Here is a 22,244-nt window from a genome sequence, read left to right as displayed (position 1 = left end):
GATCTGCTGCAACCATCTGACAACTATCCAAGGAGTAGTGAACCCAGTTCCCTGTTCTTCCAGAAGCAGGCCTGATATGACCAGTCCTCACAATTCATTTCCTCTTGAACTACTGTCAAAAACATGTGAGGTGCCCATGCCATAGAAGTGTGTGTTCCCACAGCTGGATTGCTGCAAATTCATTACATTTGTTATTAAGGTATTCAGTACTAAAACTGTGGAAAAGAGCAACTAGCAAGATCCCAGAACTTCATAAGTGCAGTGTTCTGTAACAGGGTTACAGCTTGCCACTTTGTATTATCAAAGTGAAGTTTTGTTCTTGTTTAATAATACTAACCAAAGCATTGTGTTTAACGTATCTCAATTCTCTGTAAAATGGAACAATGAATATACAGTACTGTTCTTTGTGTCTGTACTTCACTTATTCATGTCCATTACATTTTCAACTGCACTCTTTTTGTCAACAGGTACTGGAGCAATGCAAATTGAGACTTCTCACCTGTTTAGAAACAAATAGTAAGTTTTAAGAAAGAATTTTTATTTTTTTAACTGCAGTCTTTTAAATTTAATTTACAGCAGTTTTTCTTATTTTTTTTCTGATAATAATTAGTATACTTACTATAACCACTACAAACTACACAAACCATAAGTATTCACGTAGTGTTCTTGCTTAGAGTATAAATCCAGCGCGCTGTTAAATGTCCTTTTATTCTCAATGTGCGCATCAGCAGATTCACAGCAGGTGTTCTGATTTACAATTATGTTCCACTATGGATCTGCCTCACGAACATGTAAATCCTCCGAATGGCCAGCAGGGGGACACGTGTCTTCTGCCAGATGCAGGACCTACAGGTAGCGCTCCTGCTACATGAGTAAACCTATGAGCAGATTCCTTCTGGCATTTTTGTTTGCTGTAACATTTGGATCTGGTTCAGTGTTTTCTTTCTAGTCCTGTTTTTTGTAAAAACTTATTTTTGTCATAAAACTTAAGTAAAAAAACACTATAAGCAAATCTTTCATAAGTACTGATGGTATAGTATGTATTATAGAAAAACAGCCTGCAGCCCTGACCATTTCACTAGCTTTGGATGAAGAAAATTATACTTGATTATGTCAGCTGTATCTCTCTATTTCAAATAGATAAATATTAACCATATGCTGTTGTTACAGTAGAAATACACACATTTTCAGAACCGCTTGTCCCATACGGAGTCGCGGGGAACCAGAGCCTACCCGGTAACACAGGGCATAAGGCCGGAGGGGGAGGGGACACACCCAGGACGGGACACCAGTCTGTCACAAGGCACCCCAAGCGGGACTCAAACCCCAGACCCACCAGAGAGCAGAACCGTGGTCCAACCCACTGCGCCACCGCACCCCTGCAGTAGAAATATATTTTAAAAATATATGCATATAGCAGCAGCAACAATAGCAACAACAATAATAATAACAAGAAATCCTTGTACTGTTGTACCCCATTGGGTGATTTCATCTAAATACTTTTAACTCATCCTCAGAGAATAATATTGAGAAGATCTTTTTTCCAGGCAATCCATTCATGTCATCTTACCCTAGGCTGGTAAAGAAAAATTCTTTAGTTTATTTACTGCAAATCTATGGACTACATTCAGCCATAAATGTAACTTAGGTTTTCATTCTACTGCATAAGCATGTATTTTCAGCTATTTAATGAAGTAAAGCTTTCAGACATTGCTTATGTGTGAACCTCCTTCCAAACTGGCACACTTTATCAGATTTTCGCCACATGATGTCGCTATAACAACAACTTCCGTTTGCCGGTGTGACGCCACTTCCGGTAAGTGTACCGGACCTTTTCCTTTTAACAAAGCAGATGTAGTGGGTAGGAGTCAGTGGATCTGCAAGCCGAGGGAAGAAATGTGAATGTGTGTGTCTATGTCAGCGAGGGAGCGACACGAGTCTCGCTTTAGAGATCAAGGGGCGGCCAGTCCGCACTACTCCTTCTCTTCAACACATGTCATATTTTAGCGAGCTAGCTAATCATAGGCTAATGATGTACTTATAGAGAAGAGACGGAGAAGAGAAGCGTTACCGAGGCTACTGCAACCCCGCTCTCCGAGCCATTGATTGACTGCCGTGTCACGTGTGTGTCTTCCTTACGATGGGAAACGCAGCAACCGCAAAGAAAGGCAGCGAGCTGGAGAGCGGTGAGTGAGTGAGTGCGGGAGCCGGGCAGGTATATAACTTATAAGTTCTGCAGCACAGACGTGGAGTTAGCAAGCCGAGAACAGGAGCTGTGTGCGCGGTAGCGCTGCCAGCTGAGCTGGGGGTTTGCAGAATCATGTTTTCAGGAGTATATACTTGGACTTCATAGTTCATACTCCACCACTCTCTCACCTCTCCTCCAACACACACTGCCTGGGCCATGGTGGAGATGGCGCTAATGGTATTCGTATTGTAGCTGACACAGTGTCTAGTTACAGATCCACGAAAGAGAAGGCAAGCCAAGGTGAAGCTGGAGGAGCTATCATGAACACATGATGATTGTGTCGCCTGTGCTGGAGTGACCCGGCCACCACCTGCATGACGATGAGTCGTGACCTGAGTGAAACGTTGACGCTCCGCCGTCAGTTCGGTTCACACTCACGTGCCTGGCTTATGTTGTAGCCGGATGGTTGCAGGAAACTTGTGGAAGGCTAACAATTCATTGCTGTCCTTCTTTGTGACTGGTGATGATGATGAGCCGGCTCGCGGTTATATAGTTCGCTGTGAGAAGTCCGGTGGGAAATCAAATGGACTGTTCGTTCGCTGTGGTGCAGCTCTGGCAGCGTGTTGGACAAGTTTGCACCCCAAGTTGCCAGGAGCATCGGATGTGGTCTAGCTGCACGATAAAAGGGTGTTTTTTTTTTTTTTTTTCCCCCCCTCTTTCCTCGAATTCATCGGGCAAATAATGGGCCTTTCCGAGCGTCACAGCGCTGCGCGCTTGCTGTAACCATAGCAACGGTGTGCGACACAGCCTCGCGCTACCGCTCTCGCTCTCTAACTTAGTTAACTTTGTACACCTTTCGAGCACTTACCCTTGAAATACGATTCGACTGCGGGTGTATTTTAGCACATGCATCAGATTACGGGAATATGTCGCAACGAATGACAGTGTGTGTGTCCAAGCGAACTGTAAGCTCTCAAATTAAACAAAGCTCTATTTCGTGCAATTATGCAGACACAAGAAGAAGAAGTACTTAGTCTCGCCACCTAGACTACTAGATCCCATGAGCTAGTCTTTCAAATAATAAGTACGGGTGGCACATTTCAGTAGCTCTTTTTGGAAGGAAAGCCTTTTTTATTTTTGCCTGCAATTCACTCTTTACTGCTATAGGAAGGTCAAGACTGGTACTTCTTTGTTTTGTCTTTTTGGCTGGAAGATCTTCCTCCTTGTTTCAGAATTTTTGCAGGATTAATTATTTTCGTAGATCTTTGAATGTCTTAATGTATGTTTGGTAGTAAGGATTGTTGACTTATCAGAAAGGGTTACTGTTGTGCGCTGCGCTCTGGGTTCGGATCGATGGGGCGAAGAAGGACACGTGGGCAGTGTTCATTACGAACGCTTATTGGAACATCGGCACGGACACAAGGAAATTGTCCTCTCGGTCTGAGGACCCGGCTTTTCTTCAAGGACCTGCACCTGAAACCAGTCTGCCCAGCCTGCTTAGCACCTCTCAGGCTTTCCTTCTTCCTCCGGTGGCCACAGACAATCATCCCTTATATTTCCCTTGAGTCCCCACAGTGGTTGAACACTTAATTCACATTTTACCCACTCACCCATTTGTACACAGACATATATATATACTAAATGTAAATCCTACTATTTACAATAAACCCCTTTTCCTACTCCAATGTGACACTCCCCCAGTAACGTGAGTCGTTACTATATTAAATTCAGTGTACAGTAAAATTGACAGGTGACAATAGTTTCAGTGGAACTTGTAATCTACAGTAGACAACTGCACCAGTTAGTTAAATAAATGGTTATGTTGAAATATGTCTAACTGATCCTCCAGTATGACATTAGTGGGAGGTTGAATGTACGCTCTGATTTCTCGCTTTGTGAGAACTACAGAACTTAACATGCTGCTTGCTGTGAAATAATGTACAGTGTTATTATTCCATTAGAAATAATCGTTAATTCATCCATTCATTGTCAGTAACCACTTTTCCTGTGCAGGATCACAGTCCAGAGCTTACCCAAGAAGTGTAGGACACGAGACAAGGTTCTACCTGGAAGTCATACCAGTCAATCACAGGACATAAGTAGAAAATGCTGTTAGTGTAGACATAACTGAACATCTGCAAAGTGTGCAGGATATTCAGTGTTTTGTTTCCTTTTGTGGGTGCTGTAGATTGTTAAACTTTTACAAATACTTGAGATAAAATAGTTGTCTAGCAAAGAAGAGTCAACAGGGAATGCAGAAAGCTGGGATGTACTGAAGCAAGACACTACTAGGACGCATGTACAATGCAAACCATAGACAAAAATTGAAGTGATGAAGGAGGACGAAAGGGAATGAGTAGTCCATAAACAGTTCACCCTTATCACCTCATTTTTATTTATTTTTTTTACAGCTTTATTCTACAATATTTTAATTTAGTAATAAGTTATTGTATATTGGCATTTAGGATGTTTGTATATGCAATTCAGCTGTTTAAATGCTCTAAGAGTTTCTGTGGAATAATTGTTGGGCCTGTGTTGCTCAATGTTTGTTTTAAGATGGTTTCGACTTGCATATCTTCAGTGAATCAACTAAATTGTAATATACAGTGTACTTTGAACTGCTGCTGAAAGGTAAATGCAGCATTCTTGTTAAATTTGTCCTTTTGATAGCAGTTGCTAATTACAGCATTATGTGTTTATAAAACAACATTTTCCTTTAGTTTGGGTTCAGTTAAAAATGAAAATCTGGTTTTTTGAGATCACAGCTTATTAACATGTACCTTCTTCTCGGTCTGTTACACCTCAGCATGGCATGTTTTACATTGGATAATGAATCATAGCGTATAGCCTGTTCCAAATGCAATACCAGTCATATTTTTGATTACACCTGGCCAATACTTGTTTAGGATGAACATAAGGGTCAGAACAAAGCGACTCACAAATGTCCTACATCTCAGGAACTGCTGAAGAAGAGCTGGGAAGACATGGCAGCTGAACATCTGCTGAAACCTAGGGTGAAGAAGGAAAAAAAACACTTGTTTCCAACAAATGTACTCAAACTTTTGACAGCTAGTATGTTCTGACAGGAATTGCTGCCTCACAGTACATTAGATTTGCTTCACTTAACTTTTTGTAAAAATTTCTGTTGAACTAAAGTATCCGTATATGTTTGTACAGCATTTCTATAAAGTCATTTGCAAACGTTTGCTCATCAGAAATAACATATATGGATTTTTTCTTTTTTTTACTGTTAATTTGTCTCTCATGATAGCTGAAGATTTGTGGATCACTGTGTTCAGAAAATGACAGAGCTAGTATAGGTTAACCAAAAGATGGAAAAACTGATCTTAGCCAACATCATATGTTCAGTTTAGAGTAGTCATGCACATGTCTTGTTTGACTTGTAGTTAAAAGATAAAATGTAACCTCTAATTCACATTTGTCAGATTTAGGTTAACAGTGTATTTCACCTGAAGTGTTGCTTAAGCTTAGGTTCATGTAAATGTTGCTATTTTTAATAATTGTTTAGGCTTAAGTTTTTATCTGGTTGAGTAGAGAAACTTTAGGAGAATTGGAACTTTTGTTCTTGCTTTTCTATGGAACAAAAATCTGTTTTAAATGTGTCCTCATTTAAACTCAACTTTCATTCACACAATATTATAAATATATATGCACACGTACACAAAATGTAAAAATGTGTCTGTAGTTCATGTAAACAACCATTTTCAAGTAACTGCTTGTCCAATTCAGGGTCTCAGTGATACAGAGCCTATGCTGGGAGAATTTGGAGTAAGACAGGGTACACCCTGGGTGGGGCGCAAGTCTACTGTAGGGCACTAACACATATACACAGTAAGGACAATGCAATCAAATACAATATTACAGAATGTATTGTGAAGCATTACCAGCAGAGAGCACTATTACCTTTAACACATCTTTACACAGGAAGTTCATATACTCTTTATGTCTACTTGCATCTGAACAGATGTATTTTTTGCAAAACTATGTAAAACCTGCCCTTTACTTTTCTGTCCTCTCTCTCTCCTTCTGATCCTTACCGTGTGTCTAAATGTTACAATGTGTTAATGCTAATTTGCATGTTTTACATGCATGACCTTTAGAAATACCAGATTTGCTTTTACTTTTCTTTTTGGCAATGCACATTTACATTTATTAATTTAGCAGACGTGTTTTTCCAAAACGACGTACATCTCGGCAAAAGTACAATTTATGCATTACATTAAGAGAAGGAGACATAGCTGCAGACGTGAAAGTCTCAAGCAAACCTAGTTTACCTACCACTTGCTGCACCGAGGTTCATCGTTCGAGTAGGTGCCTAAGACACAGGATAGACAAATCCTGATAACCTCCTACCAATTTTTTTTTTTTAAATATAAGATACACAAATGAGCAAGTACAATGCCAGAGTAGCGGCTGTAATATTAATATGTAATATTAAAGGAAAGTTGGCTCTCAGTAAAATGAGGATGATGTATCTTGAAACATGAGTAATCAACAATATTTAGTAATTTTGCCATGCAAAGAAAAATATATCTTGAATGTATAGACCTCATTATCCTAAAATAATTTTTAAACTTAAATGTTACCAGAACTTGTACAAAATGCAATAGACATACACAGTAAAAGTAAATGCCACGTTATAAAATTTATGAAAGTAGAATAAAGTTGCCTTGGCACTGTCAATTTGTGTTAAAGTAGGTTTTATTTTTCTCCACATTTTGTGCATTTATTCTAGGAGAAATGAGGCACGTTATCATTTGGCAGGAAGTAACACAGCTATGCTTGTGGTAAACCAGCCAACAGCTCAGTTCGTTGCAAACAGGAAGTTACTGTAGCGCTGCAGGTCCAACAAGTAAAAAAAAAAAAACATCTCTAACATTTGAGCTTCAGAGGCTCTCGGAAGCATTGTGCTGTGGACGTAGCTGAGATGGCCCAGGCAAAGGAGCAGCACTGTGGCCAGTCCACAGGCACCAATTCTGCCTTACAGAAGCTGGACGAGCTGGCAAACCGCGTCTTTCAGAAACTTCGTAAAGGGAGCCACGAGCATAAGGCGCAGGAGCCTGAAGGGTCCCATGTCACCGAGTTTCCCATCAGCTGGGATAGATGGAGTAAGTGTGCCCACGCAAAGCTGATCTGAAGGGGCCAAGTTGCAGCTTGCCCGGTTGTAAATGTTTTAACTGCTGTAAGTTGACTAGGAATGTTAATGAAGAGCTAGAGGGTGTACGCTCTTTCTCAGTTTCATAATGCTCTTGTGTACATAGTTGATTAGGGAAAATGTTGTATAGTGAAAGCAAAGCAGAAATTGCTTTTTTTTCTTTCTTGTCATTGCCTATTGTAATTATGTATATATGTGTGTGCACAAAACTTGGCGCTGCCCTTTATGCTGCCTCTTATCTTTTTTTAATCATTTCCAGTTTTTCTCTTTTTCGATTTTATTTGAATGAAAATATTATGAAAACAAAAATATGTAGGATGTTGTTGCAGTTTAGCATGTAGGATAGCCACTTCACAGCACCTGAGCTTTTAGGGTGTAGGTTCAAGTCTTGCTCAGTCTTTGTGGAGTCTGCATGTTTTCCCCAGGTCTTTGTGGGTTTTCTGGGGTGCTTACACTTTCATCCAACAGTCCAGTGACACGTAGTTTAGGTGGATCGATGGTGCTACATTGCCCATAGTTCGTGAATGGGGGAGTAAGCGTATGCACGTGTCGCTACCCTGCGATGGACTGACATTCTGTCCAGGGTGCTTCCTCCCTCAGCCTGGGTGCCCAGTGATTCCGCAGTAGGCTTCAGACTCCCACAACCCCGATCAGGGAAAGGGGTTAATGAAAATGGATGGCTGGATGGGTTATTTTTTCTTCTTCAAAATGTGAATTCTCACGGCAGTAATTTCTGCAGTTGTATATTAAAAATGTAAATTGTAAATTGCATAGACAAACTGACCTGTGACCCAGTAGATTCAAAATAGAAGGCTCAGGTAGAGAAATGTTGCACAGATGTTGTAGACAAATATTATCTTTGTAAATTTCAGAATTCTCCTTTTGACACATAGGAGAGTTGCTGCAATTTTTTTTAAATAGTCCAAGTCATATTAAATGATACGACATGGAATGATGCTAAGTTGCCTATTTTCAAAATTTGTTAGAACGAATGACTCGCTCAAGGGATTTACCTTATAATCAGTCTCTGCACTTGACCCTAGATGTTATTCATTGGACTAGAAACCTTGTTTTAATTACTTACCCTTGGATCCTGACCTTAAATAATCCGAAGCAGATTATGTCTGCAAAACCATGTTTTTATGCAATGAAATTAAAATGAGTTGGTCCAGTGTAGTGGTCTGATCATAAATGGGGTATCATTTTCATTCATATTCATGGAGGCTGCTATGACACAAGTAGAATTTGAGGCTGCAGGGAGCTGCTGTTGCTGTCAATGCGCACATCCAGAATTCTGTTTGCATGACAGGGCCCTATGACTTGGAACAGCCATGGTGATGGCATGATTATAGTTTACATTTAAATTTATTCATTTAGCAGATGCTTTTCTCCAAAGTGACGTACATCGCAGCAAAAATAAATTTGTGTATTACATTAAGAGAAAGAGACATAGCTGCAGACATGTGATTCTTAGTAAACCTGGTTTCCTTACTTTCCACTTGGTGCACTGATGTTCATCACTCAAGTAGGTGCATAAAACACTGGATAGATGAATCCTGATAGCCTTCCTACAATTTTTTTTTTTTGAATAAGGTACACAGACATTCACATACAGTACAGGAGTAGTGGCTGTGTAAAGGCTTGTCTGGGGATGATCATAAAGTTACGGTGCATGAACATTTACACCATACATGAGCTGGAAAGATCTTGGGAGAAGTGAGTCCGGAAAAGGTGAGTTTTCAGACCCTTCTTGAATGTAGACAGTTTCTGCAGTTCTGAGCGAGAGGGGAAGGTCCTTCCACCACAAAGGGGCCAGAACCAAGAACCTCCATGCTTTACTTTTCGTGCACGGGACCACCAAGCGAACAGAAGTAGATGAGTGAAGGGGTCTGGCTGGGGTGTAGCGGTTGATCAAGTCCTGTAAATAGCCGGGAGCAGTTCTATTGATGCATTTGTAGACAATTACCAGGGTCTTGAATTTGATTTGGGCAGCTATAGAAAGCCAGTGCAGTGAAATGAGTAGAGGAAACACATGGGAACGCTTTGGCAAATCAAACACAACTCGTGCAGCAGCATTCTGCAACAGTTGATTGGTATTCCCCCCCCCCCCCCCCCCATGCCCCCAGCAAAAACTTTTGACTGTGGAAGTTACCAAAAATTGAAGGACAAAAAGCTAACTGTGAGCGCATGGTTAAAACTATTCTGTAAATACACCAGTTCAACCCATAAATGGTAATTCCTTCAGACAACATTGCTGTGATGATGCAAGATATGTTTTGAATAAAAAAAGCATCATGGTTTATTGTTATATTGGTTTGTTTTAAACATTGTCACAGTAATAGATGTGTTTGTTTCCTATATGGGGGGTGCGGTGGCGCAGTGGGTTGGGCCACAGTCCTGCTCTCCGGTGGGTCTGGGGTTCAAGTCCCGCTTGGGGTGCCTTGTGGCGGACCGGCGTCCCGTCCTGGGTGTGTCCCCTTCCCCTTCCGGCCTTACGCCCTGTGTTACCGGGTAGGCTCCGGTTCCCCGCGACCCCGTATGGGACAAGCGGTTCTGAAAATGTGTGTGTGTTTCCTATATGTGTTTTTATGTATAACAGTTTAAATATATTAAGTCAAATCCCCTGCTTTTGAAATATATTTTTTTGATGGCAAATGAGTGAAAATATGATTAATGCACTACGAGAGCAATGTAACATTTGTTTAGAATCACCAGTCCACCTGAAACAGGTCTTTGGACTGTGGGAGGAAACTCACATGAACATGGGGAGAAAATGCAAACTCCACACTTGGTGGGGATTGAACCCATGTAGTAACCAAAGTATGCCATCAATGCCACCTTCCGATTGAGCTTATAAGTCCGAATTCTATGAATATGAGCGTTTGCTATGCGAAGTCAGCACATGCACACAATTTCTTTTAATTTTCAGTTTAACAGTAATTCAATTATTGTTCTGATCTTTTAGCACAGAATAAATGTCAAGTTGGCATCTTTTGTTTTTTTTTTTTTTTTTTTTTGTATTACAGCAGTAATGTAAACAATGTCTGCCTCTGGAAAAGCATAAGAAAATGAGACATTAATTTCTGATCTTGTAGCAATTCTGAACACAGTGAAAAGGAAAGTTCATGTTAGGGGTGTAAAAAAAAGGATGTGACACATTGTGTGTGCTTTTCTTTTCTTTTTTTCAACATGGTCAATTCTGCTTGATAAGCTACTTTCATTTTAGAAGAAATGTTGATAAAATTTACTAGTGGTTTTCTTGTGTTTTTCTCCTGTGGAATTTCTCAAGTATATTTTTTAATATTTTATAATCCATTCTAATCAAATACTCTCTTGAGTCGACAAGTTAGTTTGTGTAACGCATGGGTGTAGTTACCTATGATTAGCTAGAGTATAAAGTTTTTAACCATCTGAAATATCTAAATACAGTGACCAGGTATTTCAAGGGGGGATACATAATGGCAGGTTTGAATCTTTGTCCTGCTAAAGACAGCACAGACATAAAATTTGAAAGTTTTAAAAATATATTTTACACATTTTCCAGCAGCATGTGCTGTTCAGGAATGTGAACAGAAAGTTGAAGGTTTGAATCCTAAGAGTAAAAGAGTCAAGAGTAAAATCCATATAAATGTTCAAGTGGGTACTTAGTTCTCAGTTGAACCTATATTTAGCATCACTACATCCCAATAAGAACATAACTTGTCATTTCTGCAGAACTCTTCAAATCCCACAGCTAAAAGTTGCCTTCTTTACCCTGATGCTCTCTTTAAGTTGAGGTTTTTGCTCAAGTTTTCACAGCTCTTTGTGTCTGTCTAAGTTCCGGATCACCTCTATTTTTCGTTTTGTTTCTACCACACCGTGCCTTCCTAATGTCTGTCTGCGTGTGTGTCCCTTCCATTGCTGTTTATGTTGTTCTGTTGTCTTTGCAGTCATTTGTGTTCAGATTAAATTACTCAGATGTAGTTTTATCCAGTACTGGTGGCCAATTTGTTGAAACTAGGCGAGATGTGGCCATCTGAGCCTTTTGGTAGCTAAATAACATAGAAAACTGTATACTGCTGTACAAATGAACTGTAGACTGTGTGGCACAGAGGGAAAACCCCATCTATACAGCACAGTGAATAATAGAAAGACAAGTTCAAAGTCTAGTCCCCTCAATTTAGTGAAAGTCATGAACAGGATAAACTGGAACTGTTACTCCTTTCTTGTCATTCTGCCATTGTAGCATCTATTGGGACAACTGGTAGCATAGTGGTTAGAGCTGCTGCCTGTGGATCCAAAGGTCGCAGGTTCATATCTTAGCTATAGCACCCTTGAGCAAGGTACTTACCAGCTGTATAAATGGGTAAATAATTGTAGGTAGCCTAACACTGTAAATTGCTTTGGAGGAAAGCATCGGCTAAATGAATAAATGTAAATCCACATATCTCGTGTTCTTGCTGGAAAATGTAAACCTTTTCTCTTAATTTCATCCATGTTGGTGAATGTTCCTGCAAACCTTTGGTGAACTATAGAGACTTTTGGTATGCTCATTCTTCCAGAAGATGTTCACAGTCACAGAGCACACCCGGCATAACTAGGAATACGTTATCCTGGTCATCTCCTTGGAAACAGAAAATGTATTGTTTGGAATAGTTCATAGCTTTACTTGTCATTCTGTATCATTTTACTGCATTTTTCAGTCTTTTCTAAAATATAATTAAGTAATGGCAGATTTTTTTTTTTTGGTGTTATTTAATATCTGCAGCTGTGGACCACTCAAGGTTTTTGTGCTGTGTTGTTTCATCTTGCTTGTAACACTGCACTTCATAGAGCTTTGTACTTTAAGATATAACACAGCAGTGCTCTTTGCAGGGCTAGTTATATTTTACTCTTACTACATTCTTTTTGCATGTGATGCACAGAAAGCTACACTTCCAACATTTAAAATCAAACTTGTGATCCAGTTTTTTTTTTTCTTTCTGTATGCTTAAATTGATCACCTGTTAACCTTACCAAGCTCCTGGCATCACTTGTGATATGTTCTGTTTCCATTTTAAAATATGTATTCATATCTGTACAGGTGGTCCCCAATTTACGATGGTGAGCTGGTAATAGACATTCAGTAGAAACCTTACTTCAGTTCCGCTCCCCCCTCCCCCCAGACAAGTGATATGCCTTGCAATACTCTCTTGTGATGCTGCGCAGCAGCAGTGATCTGCATCTCCCAGTCTGTCACGCAGAGGTGTGTATTAAATGCATTTTCGACGTACAATATTTTTAACTTATGATGGGTTTCACGGAACATAACTCCATTGTAAATTGGGGACCACCTGTATATAATATTTAATATCAGTAACAGAAGTGTTTTTGGTCATGATACCTTTTGCAAGAACTGAAACATATCTTTATGCAGTGTCACATCATTTATTACTTTGTATTTGCAGTACAGTACTGCTTAGGGTTAGCATTTCCCCAGCAAATCCCCATTCACATTAAAGTCTGCTCTTTGATTATTGTCAGACCTCTAGGTAAAATATTTATGTATCATTGTTCCCTCTGCTTGATTTTCTATACAGTGAAAGAGTTCTTAGCCAAAGCCAAAGAAGATTTTTTAAGGAAATGGGAGTGTCCACAGCAGGTAAAAGGGTTAGATATCATCACTTATATGTATGTTTATTTGTAGGTGTGTGTGTGTATGTATGTATAATATGTATAACATCATGCTATTCTTTTAAAAATATGAGTAGGTTAGGTTTTCAGTATAAATCAACTTCTGAACTGTACATCACTAAAACATTTGGCACAACAAAAAGACATTTATTCTAAAAAAAAAAAAAAATGCTTGTGAAATACTACTTTTCTATTGACCATTTTAAAACTGCCTTTTTTGCCTTTCAGAGCACAACTTGTCTAGATGACTTTGAGAGGCTAAAAACTCTTGGTACTGGCTCCTTTGGAAGAGTTATGCTGGTTAAACACAAAGGAAGTGGGCATTTCTATGCAATGAAGATACTGGACAAGCAGAAGGTGGGGCAAACTGTCAGGATTTTTTGATGTGAATATCCAGTGGCTCCTCAACTTACAAGACATCTACTGCTTCATTATTTTGGCTGTGAGCAGTATCTGGGAAGATGTGTCAGTTAAAAACATATTTCAGCATGCTGTATTATGAATTTTAACATTGAGAGTAATCAAAAGGCATGCTCAAATGAATATTAAACAACAAGTAACAAGCTTAGTTGCTGGAGTATCAAATATACAGTAAATTATAGAGAAGGGAGAGAACACAGCAGCTTAGGGAAATGAATACTTTAACTTGTGTGGCACAGACGTTTTGGCATGGTGCCTTCTGCCTTTTTCAGTGTACTGTGTATGCTATGTAAAAAATGACATAACATGTGACATCATAGTTTATGGACCAGTAACAGAACCAAAAAGCCAAAGGAACTTTTGATAAAAACATGGTTAAAAGAACACAAAGGCTGAGTATAAAAACAACTGCATTCAGTGCAATTGGTGATACTTTTGTTTTTTTTTTTTTTTTTATATAGAAAATTTAAACATACCAGTTTTGACTCTGTAGCAGATGTGTATGACTCTTTCACCAGCTTTCCTTGGTAACCAGTTTGAGATTACTACATTAGAAAGCACCCAGGTTATGTTCCATTACATTAAAATGTCTGGCCACCTGGAATTTTCACATCTTTATTCCTAATGGAGTGCATAGTACGGGTGGCATAAGAGGTAGACCATGTATGTGGACAAGCATGTAATTCTGCCCTTTACCTTTATTATTTTGGTCATGTGTGGGTGTTTGTATGTGGCACCTATAATCATAGTGCTGCAGCAAATGTTGTTATAGCTCATATATTGCCATCTGGAATCAGAACAGAGTACATACAGGGTTTATAGATATCCGCCCATACCAGGTGGTCCCTTGGGTTCAGTGCACGCTTTCTCTCTCATATACATACACACACATTGTGTGTGTGTATATATAGAAATATACTGGTGGGCAGCACGGTGGCATAGCGAGTAGTGCTGCTGTCTCCCAGCACCTGGGTGGTGCGAGAGGATGTGGGTTTGATCCCTGCTCAGTCTGTGTGGAGTTTGCATGTTCTCCCTGTGTCTGCGTGGGCTTCCTCCCACAGTCCAAAGACATGCTGTTCAGGTTCACACATAGTGTGAGAGTGACAGGGAGAGTACGTTCCACTGATGGATGGATGAGTGACCCTTTGTAAGTAGTGTATCTAGCAGTGTAAATCACCTTGGTCAATAAGGTGTGTGGGCTCATAACACTACATAGAGTTCACTGGAAGTTGCTTTGGAGAAAAGCGTCTTGTAAATAAATCTAAATGTAAATATGTTTACATAATATACACAGCAGGATGAAGAAGGCAGTTCATAGAAGCATCCATGCTGTACAAATTAAAGGATTAAAATTTCCTTAAGCTGTCCTGTGCTCTCCCTGGTTAACATTAATGCATTTTGTCTAATTGTTTGAGAAGAAAGTTATGGCATCATGGGGATTCAGGTTAAAGCAGGAACACATCACCAAAAAAGCAGAGTAAAGATCACAAAGTACAGGTCTCGAAATTCTGTTAGTCTGTTAATTTAAGATAGTGAAGGTTCATTGATGATGATAATGAGAAGTCCGAAAAGACTGCCTGAAAACGAACAGTATTTACCGGAGCAATTCAGGATAATTATCTTACTCAGGGCAGCGGCAGGGAATGGGGCTTGAGGCAGCGGTTTTCAGGAAATAAGTCCATGTTGTGAACTGCGATACCTGTGTGCGAGTCCTGAGAGAGATGCAGATTGTTCAGAATATGTCTTTAATCGGATGCATAATGAATTTCATGTAGGTGAGTGTGAAAATGATCCTGAACATTGAAGTAATAACTAAAGCAAATTTTTTCATAATTGAAATGTGGTAGCAAACCATCTCAAAAATATAGCTGAATATTAAAGGTATTTCCTTTGTGAAATAAGGTTAATTTTTATACATTCAAAATGTAATTTGCATTTGTTTAAATTGTAAAGTTTTCTGCATTCCTGAGCACCAGAATTGATACCCATTTGCATATCATCAGATCCCATTAAAATGGACAGAAATACTTGGTTAACCTAACAAAGCAGTTTCCCTTTATTATTTACTCTATATTACTTTACAGCCTTCTGTCTGTGCAAATTCAGCTCTTTCAAAGCATATGTACATTTTTAAAAAAGGAAAGAACTGTCAAAGCTTACATACGTGTGATACTGTGTTAATGTTTATGTATTCATTCAATCTTTAATGTAAAAGAAGAGAACAGTGAAGTCACGAGAAATCAATGAAAATAATGCAAATGAATTCATTCTCGTGGATGAAGCTGACATTGTTTGTTACTCCAAATGGGGGCCACTTTTACCAAGATTATAATGGGTGAAACTAGTAAATAAATTGGTGTCGAGAAACTTAATGCACAAGCCAAACTATAATTGAGAAGACTGCATGGTGGCTCTGGTCTCTGCTGCTTAGCGGTCAGAACCATGTAAAACCCAAATCCAGTCCTAGTAAACCCAAAGAAATGCCTCGTCAGGTGAAGTAGGGGTATTAAATGAACATGGAATTCTCATAACCTGAATGGGTGTGTTTCTGGGTATGACTGTACAAACAATCTTATAAAGATAAATAGCACAAAATTCTCCCAAACCAATGTGCAGGACCGATCTGGAACTACAAGAAGCCATTTAAATATACTTGTGCAGATAGTCAATATTCAAAATGTTACACGTAAACCTGTAAAAGTTCCATTTTGTGTGATATTTCTGTAACGAGGCAGTGTTTGTTATTATGACTTAAATGAAAACTAAATCACATTTTAGTAGCATTCACTGCAAGATTAGATTCCAGATGTTTCACGAGTCAAGTGTTTATTTTAATCTGTACCAGACTTGAGAAGGTACTGTGTGTTCCACATTGTAAATGTACAAATTTTAGTTTGTACATACTGTAACAGGAATCAGAGATAATTTAGAAAAAAAAGAAATTGGCAAGTTTACTAATAACAAAAATGCATCACAGAGATCTATTACAAATTCAAAATTTAGTGACAGTGGTTTACAGTGTACCTATATAACTGGTAATTTTTGTTTGAAGTATTTCCTTGTTACATTCCTTGCTTTTTATTTTTAAACGTTCTTCAGGTGGTGAAATTGAAGCAGATAGAACACACATTAAATGAGAAGAGAATATTGCAGGCTGTGTGTTTTCCATTTCTTGTCCGTCTGGAATATGCATTCAAGGTATATTCATCAGATCATCAAAAGCAATGTGTAAAACTGTCAGATTTAAATTTTGAGGATATAGCATTGTCTTAACATGTCAAACAAATCTAATGTCAATTTCAGTGTACATAAATTATCTGAATTGCAAAGGATGAAGAAAAATTTAAATAAGATTAGCAATCTTCAGATTTATTCTGTAGAACTGTTGTGTTTTCACTAAGTAAGGTATAAAAAAAAGATGAATGGCATCACAGCTTGTCTTTTATTAATTGCAGGACAATTCAAACTTGTACATGGTAATGGAGTATGTCCCAGGTGGAGAAATGTTTTCACATCTTCGACGAATTGGGAAGTTCAGGTAAGATGAAATGTTTCCTTAACTTCAAACTTTTGTGTCCTGAATCTATTAAACTGGTGTCAGATATCATGTTATGATCGTGTTCATTTGCCCAGGTCATCTGATTTTGCCATTTTATGGTAATCTCTTGTTACTTTCCTAGATCAAAACTGTTTGTGTACTTTAACATGAAAAATTATAAATAAAATTACTTTGTTTTATTCAGAGGGTAAGTTTTATATTTCTTGGAGAAATCTCTGGGCCTTGATCTTGTGTGTGTGGGTTTTTCTTTTTTTTCTCCCTTCTAACTGATGCGTCGCTGTTTGCATGGGGTTTATTTTCTCTTTTTTTTATCTTTCAATTCACAGTGAACAACACGCTAGATTTTATGCAGCTCAGATTGTACTAACCTTTGAGTACCTCCATTCATTAGACCTTATATACAGAGATTTGAAACCTGAAAACCTACTTATTGATCAACAAGGTTACATTCAGGTAATGTACAGTTTCTTTCTTATTGGTCAACCTTGTGACCAGGCACTAAACCTCAATGCTTGTATAATCTGCATCAGCGATTGAGACAAATTTACTTTAATTTAGTAATATATATATATGCACACTCACATGGACAGTCTATTAGGAACACCTGCCCATTTACGCAAATGAGTTTCCTCAGCACCACTATAAATGGTAAAGCTTGTCTATGACAGCATGCCAATGGGGTTGGGAGGTTCAGGTCCTTTTTACATGCCCATTAGAATGGGCAACACACATGATCTGAGTGACTTTGAATATAGCATTATTGGTTCTAGACACATCATTTAAGAAATAGACACCTTTACTATAGTGTCCATATTTTCTAGAAGATGCTGCAACAAACAAAAAATATAGTCAGTAAAACCCCAATTAGTGAAAACGTTTGCTTAATGGTGGAGATCTGAAGAAACTGGCACAAAAACCAGAACTGGTGTAAAGAATGAATCCATGGACCCATCCTGCCTTATGTCAAATGTACAGTCCTGTGGTGGCAGTGGGGTATATTTTCTTGGCACACAATGCGCCCTTCAGGACCAGCTAAGAATTATTTGATTCATTTGAACACTACATCATAGCTAAACATTACTAAGCAGGTGCATCACTTCATGGCTCCAGTGAACACTTTAAATGGATGCTTCCAGCAGAAAAATACGCTATGTCATAAAACATACATCATCTCATGATTGTTGTACAAACATAAGTGACTTTGCTTCTACATAGTCTGTATGTCTCAACCCTGTAGAGAACCTTTAGTATGAACTAGAACACAGTGTTTGCCACATAAATGTGTGTGCATTTCATTTACATTTATTTATTTAAGATGATGCTTTTGTCCAAAGCAACTTAAAGTGTTAAAGGTATTTGCAGTGATTTACCCCATCTTCAGGTTTTCATAACATACGTTTTTATCTCAGGTTACAGACTTTGGGTTCGCAAAAAGAGTAAAAGGAAGGACTTGGACGTTGTGTGGAACCCCAGAGTATCTAGCACCAGAGATCATCCTCAGCAAGGTGTGAAAATTCACTATTTGTCCAAATGAAACATTCATGTGAAAGCTGTCATTCCTGAGGAAATAATGTATGCTGTGCCAAGAATAGTTGGTAGATAGAAAAATGTTTGTAGATCTCAAAGTATCCATACAATAACAATGTAGTTTTTACTAATTTCATTGTTACAGTGAGGAAGTTAAGTGCTACATTTTTGAATTCAGTTTTAAGTGTTTTCTAAGTAAGCCACCCTTTTTAAGTTAAAATAGGGGACAGTTAAGTGTAAAGTTAACACTTTGATTTAACTTTGTGTGTTTAGGGCTACAACAAAGCTGTGGACTGGTGGGCACTGGGTGTTTTAATCTATGAAATGGCAGCTGGTTACCCACCCTTCTTTGCAGATCAGCCCATCCAGATCTATGAAAAAATTGTGTCTGGCAAGGTATGAAAGGTTTGATAGTTTACTATGCAGTTTACAGCGCAGCGGCACAAATCAGGTCGCCTCTGATCCTTACTATCGGACAAAATGCCTCCCTTGCTATGTATGCATACATGTTGGTCCCTGGCTCAAGTCAGCTTTAGCCTGCACCTTTGCGTCATCCCATCCTTTTGCAACACAGTAGTGGAACTCAGGGTTTGAATCTCTGTATTCCTGCTTTATTGCTGAAACATCTGTGGTCTATTCATTATGCTAAGATGCACTTGTGTTGACAAAGTTAGGGGTTACTACAAATAATGTTGAACTGTTTCAGCATGTGATTGTGCAGGTCACTGGATAAGAACAGTGGGTGAAAATATAATGTTAATTTGAAATTGACTATGACCGTTTTAAGAAATCCTCCAAAAGTCACCCGCTTCTCTAAGAAAACAAGTGAATTGGATTTTGTTGTGGTGTTCTACTATTACTTTTTTACCCGTAGGTACGGTTCCCTGCCCACTTCAGTTCTGACCTGAAAGACCTGTTGAAGAATTTACTCCAGGTGGACCTAACAAAGCGGTTTGGCAATCTGAAGAATGGAGTAAACGACATTCAAAACCACAAATGGTTTGCAACAACAGATTGGATTGCCATCTACGAGCGAAAAGTAATTTATTAGTTTTGTCTCAAAACTTTTTTTGACCATTTTGTTTGTCATGTTTTCGTTACCATTTACCATTCATTCAGTTGAATCCACTACCATACTTAAAAGAACAGTGCACATAATTTTTGCTCAGTGGAATAGTATGAGAAGTGTCCCATTACTTCATTATGCAGATGTTGAAATTCTGGCATTATTTGTGTGTACAGGTAGAGGCTCCTTTCGTACCAAAGTGCAAAGGGCCTGGAGACACAAGCAATTTTGATGACTATGAAGAGGAGGAAATCCGTGTCTCCATCACAGAAAAGTGTGCAAAGGAGTTCTCAGAGTTTTAGTGTCCCAGCAGGGATCACAACACGGCTCCTATTTGTCAAGATTTTCTCAGTCTGCCAAGACACAAGGTGGATGTCAAGACCATCATTCATTCTACAGTTGACCTTGTTCTTTCATTGTGCACAGCTAGCAGAGCTCCCTCCTTGCCATGGTCCTTTGTGTGCAGCTAGGACTAACTTTCACTGACATGCACATTTTAAGCAGACACTCCTTATGCTGTTGCACAAGATAGTTGACTACATTCTTTTTTTTTTTTTTAAATCTTTTAAATCACTGTCATTGTCCTGAATTTCATTCCCCGCTCCATTTTTTTAAACCAAGTGGTGCATAAAGGTTGGTAATTACACCATCTATTTTCCTAGATGAGCTGAATTCAAATATGGGTGTGTCATCAACTTCTTTCCAGCTTTAATAGCTCTTTTTTTCCTATACCCTCTCTCAATACAAGGAAAATCCAGTCATTCTCTAATATTAATAGTTGCAGTCCAGTCAAACATGTTCTGCTGGATGCACTCATATCTTAAGACCTTGTGTTTTTGAATTGCTCTCCCCTTTTAACTTATTTACTGGCATCCAGATTATGGTATAATATCTAAATTCTGCAGGAAATGCCAAATACAATTGGAAACAAATCTGTACTGTACATATCTTAATATTTGTACCAGAGTTTTACAAATTTTCCTGTTCCTGTATCTTATTGGTAGTTTATGGAACAGGGGTTTTGTAATTTATTTATTATATTTTTTTGGGAAAGGTTTTATCCAAAAAAAACATTTATTGATCCCCCTGCAATGAAGTTAGCCATTTTAACTGTTGCTCACCTATTGAGGGTAATCATTCTGGAATACCATGTTCTCTATAAAAGGCAACAAATTTCTCTAGAATGAATTGTTAAATTTAGAGATATATTTCTCTTTTCTATGTAGGAAATGGATTACTGCTTAGATTGGCTGGTGGAACCATGTTGGTTTGGGCATGTACATTAACATTTGCTCTATCATTAGTTCTCTGCGTATATTTTTGGCAGTTTTCAGGAGACTGTATAAATGCCATATTTTAACATTTTTATTTTAGTCTTGTATTTATCTCCTACGAGAGAGTATAGCAGAAACTGATATGTGTATTAAAACTGCTTGATTTATCATGCCCCAAATAATTCTTGATTTTACATGCTGATGCACAGTACAAAAGCTTCAGCTTATTACCATCAACATTTTAGTCTTTGTTCAGTTCATTTCACAAGACATGATTGTTTTCTCATGTATTTATAGACATATTACAGAAAAGCTGTCTAATAAATTTAAATTTTAAACATTTAACATTGCCATAGTCCACACTTCTTGACGTTTTGGAGGAACTGAGGTGGTTTATACATTCATACTAGTAGCAATCACGCCCTTGTATGTGTTTATTTGAAATAGTGACACTTTGTTCTGTCTCATACAAGTTTTCATAAATGACAAAATAGTAAACTGACAAGTACCTTAGCATTCCCTTATAGGGAAATACATTGTTCTTCCTGTAATGAGCCCCACTGTGAACTGTAAGCCTCGATCCAGCTACTCAAGAGAAATATAGCACAGGTCAGGCCATTAAGGTGCTGGATAACTAAGCTTTAAATATAATATTCTTATACTTAGTCATTATCCATTTATTTCTTGATATGCACTATAAGTAGGGTGCTTTGTGATTTGCTGTCAGTCCAAGGAGTCATAGGTGCAAATCACTATAAAATGCAACAACACACTAAGAACACTATAAAGTCACCAGTTTACCAGAACATCACATCTGTGGTATGCAGGTACAAATATGGGAAACATGCAAACTTTGCATTGATAAACTGGGGCAATGTCAGACCTATAACCTTAGAGCAATGAGGCAAAAGTGCTACCTGTTGAGTCAGCATATAGGACGATAGTCACACTGATTAAATATCAGGATATTTAATAAAATACATGGCAAGAAGGTGCTCTGTTACCAAACTACATCTCTTTTGGGCGGTATATTATTATATTTATTTTCTTCCAAATCTTTTAAATCTGAAAGGGATATTTGCTATAAAACTGAAGAAGGATAAATTTCATCATTTCAGCTCAGTGTGAAATAACTAAAAATATGCAAAAAAAAAAAAAAAAATCACCCTAGTTATCAAGGAAGAAGACAGGCTTCCTTTTTTCTTTCTGTAAAGCACTTTTACTTCAGAAGCAGATTTTTATCTTAAGACCTTTTTCCTCTCAGTGAATTAAAAGAACTGCATTGTTTCTCAGCTCTGAAATGTAACTGCCATTTGGTATTGTACTTTTTTCTTTTCTCATATGATTCTCTTTGCTGTATTGTCACAAATGTGTCACTGATG

General features: G+C 38.3%; 1 protein-coding gene across 2 annotated transcripts; it reads left to right on the top strand.

Moving 5' to 3' along the window:
• Positions 1 to 1,833: 1,833 nt before the first annotated feature.
• Positions 1,834 to 21,997, top strand: prkacba (protein kinase, cAMP-dependent, catalytic, beta a). 2 transcript variants are annotated; one of them, XM_018734306.2, is made up of 10 exons: positions 1,834 to 2,186; positions 12,923 to 12,984; positions 13,245 to 13,373; positions 16,536 to 16,634; positions 16,892 to 16,974; positions 17,322 to 17,448; positions 18,405 to 18,500; positions 18,796 to 18,918; positions 19,397 to 19,561; positions 19,765 to 19,890. In XM_018734306.2, the coding sequence occupies exons 1-10, from the start codon at positions 2,141 to 2,143 to the stop codon at positions 19,888 to 19,890; spliced, it is 1,056 nt and encodes a 351-aa protein (XP_018589822.1). In that variant the 5' UTR covers positions 1,834 to 2,140. The 2 variants fall into 2 exon arrangements, with proteins under 2 accessions (XP_018589822.1, XP_018589821.1); XM_018734305.2 differs by lacking the exon at positions 1,834 to 2,186 and adding an exon at positions 7,137 to 7,317 and having other exon boundaries at positions 19,765 to 21,997.
• The last annotated feature ends 247 nt before the right edge of the window (positions 21,998 to 22,244 follow it).

The sequence above is a fragment of the Scleropages formosus genome, chromosome 9, assembly GCF_900964775.1.
Source record: "Scleropages formosus chromosome 9, fSclFor1.1, whole genome shotgun sequence".
Classification (NCBI taxonomy): domain Eukaryota; kingdom Metazoa; phylum Chordata; class Actinopteri; order Osteoglossiformes; family Osteoglossidae; genus Scleropages; species Scleropages formosus.
This window is presented reverse-complemented; position numbering and strand designations above follow the sequence as displayed.

Bases quoted from the DNA above. Each gene is read 5' to 3' on its own strand.
- prkacba (XM_018734305.2), top strand. From the start codon at position 7,137: ATGGCCCAGGCAAAGGAGCAGCACTGTGGCCAGTCCACAGGCACCAAT. The intron at 16,635-16,891 runs GTATATTCATCA...TATTAATTGCAG, and splicing joins GTCTGGAATATGCATTCAAG to GACAATTCAAACTTGTACAT. The intron at 18,501-18,795 runs GTGTGAAAATTC...TTGTGTGTTTAG, and splicing joins CAGAGATCATCCTCAGCAAG to GGCTACAACAAAGCTGTGGA.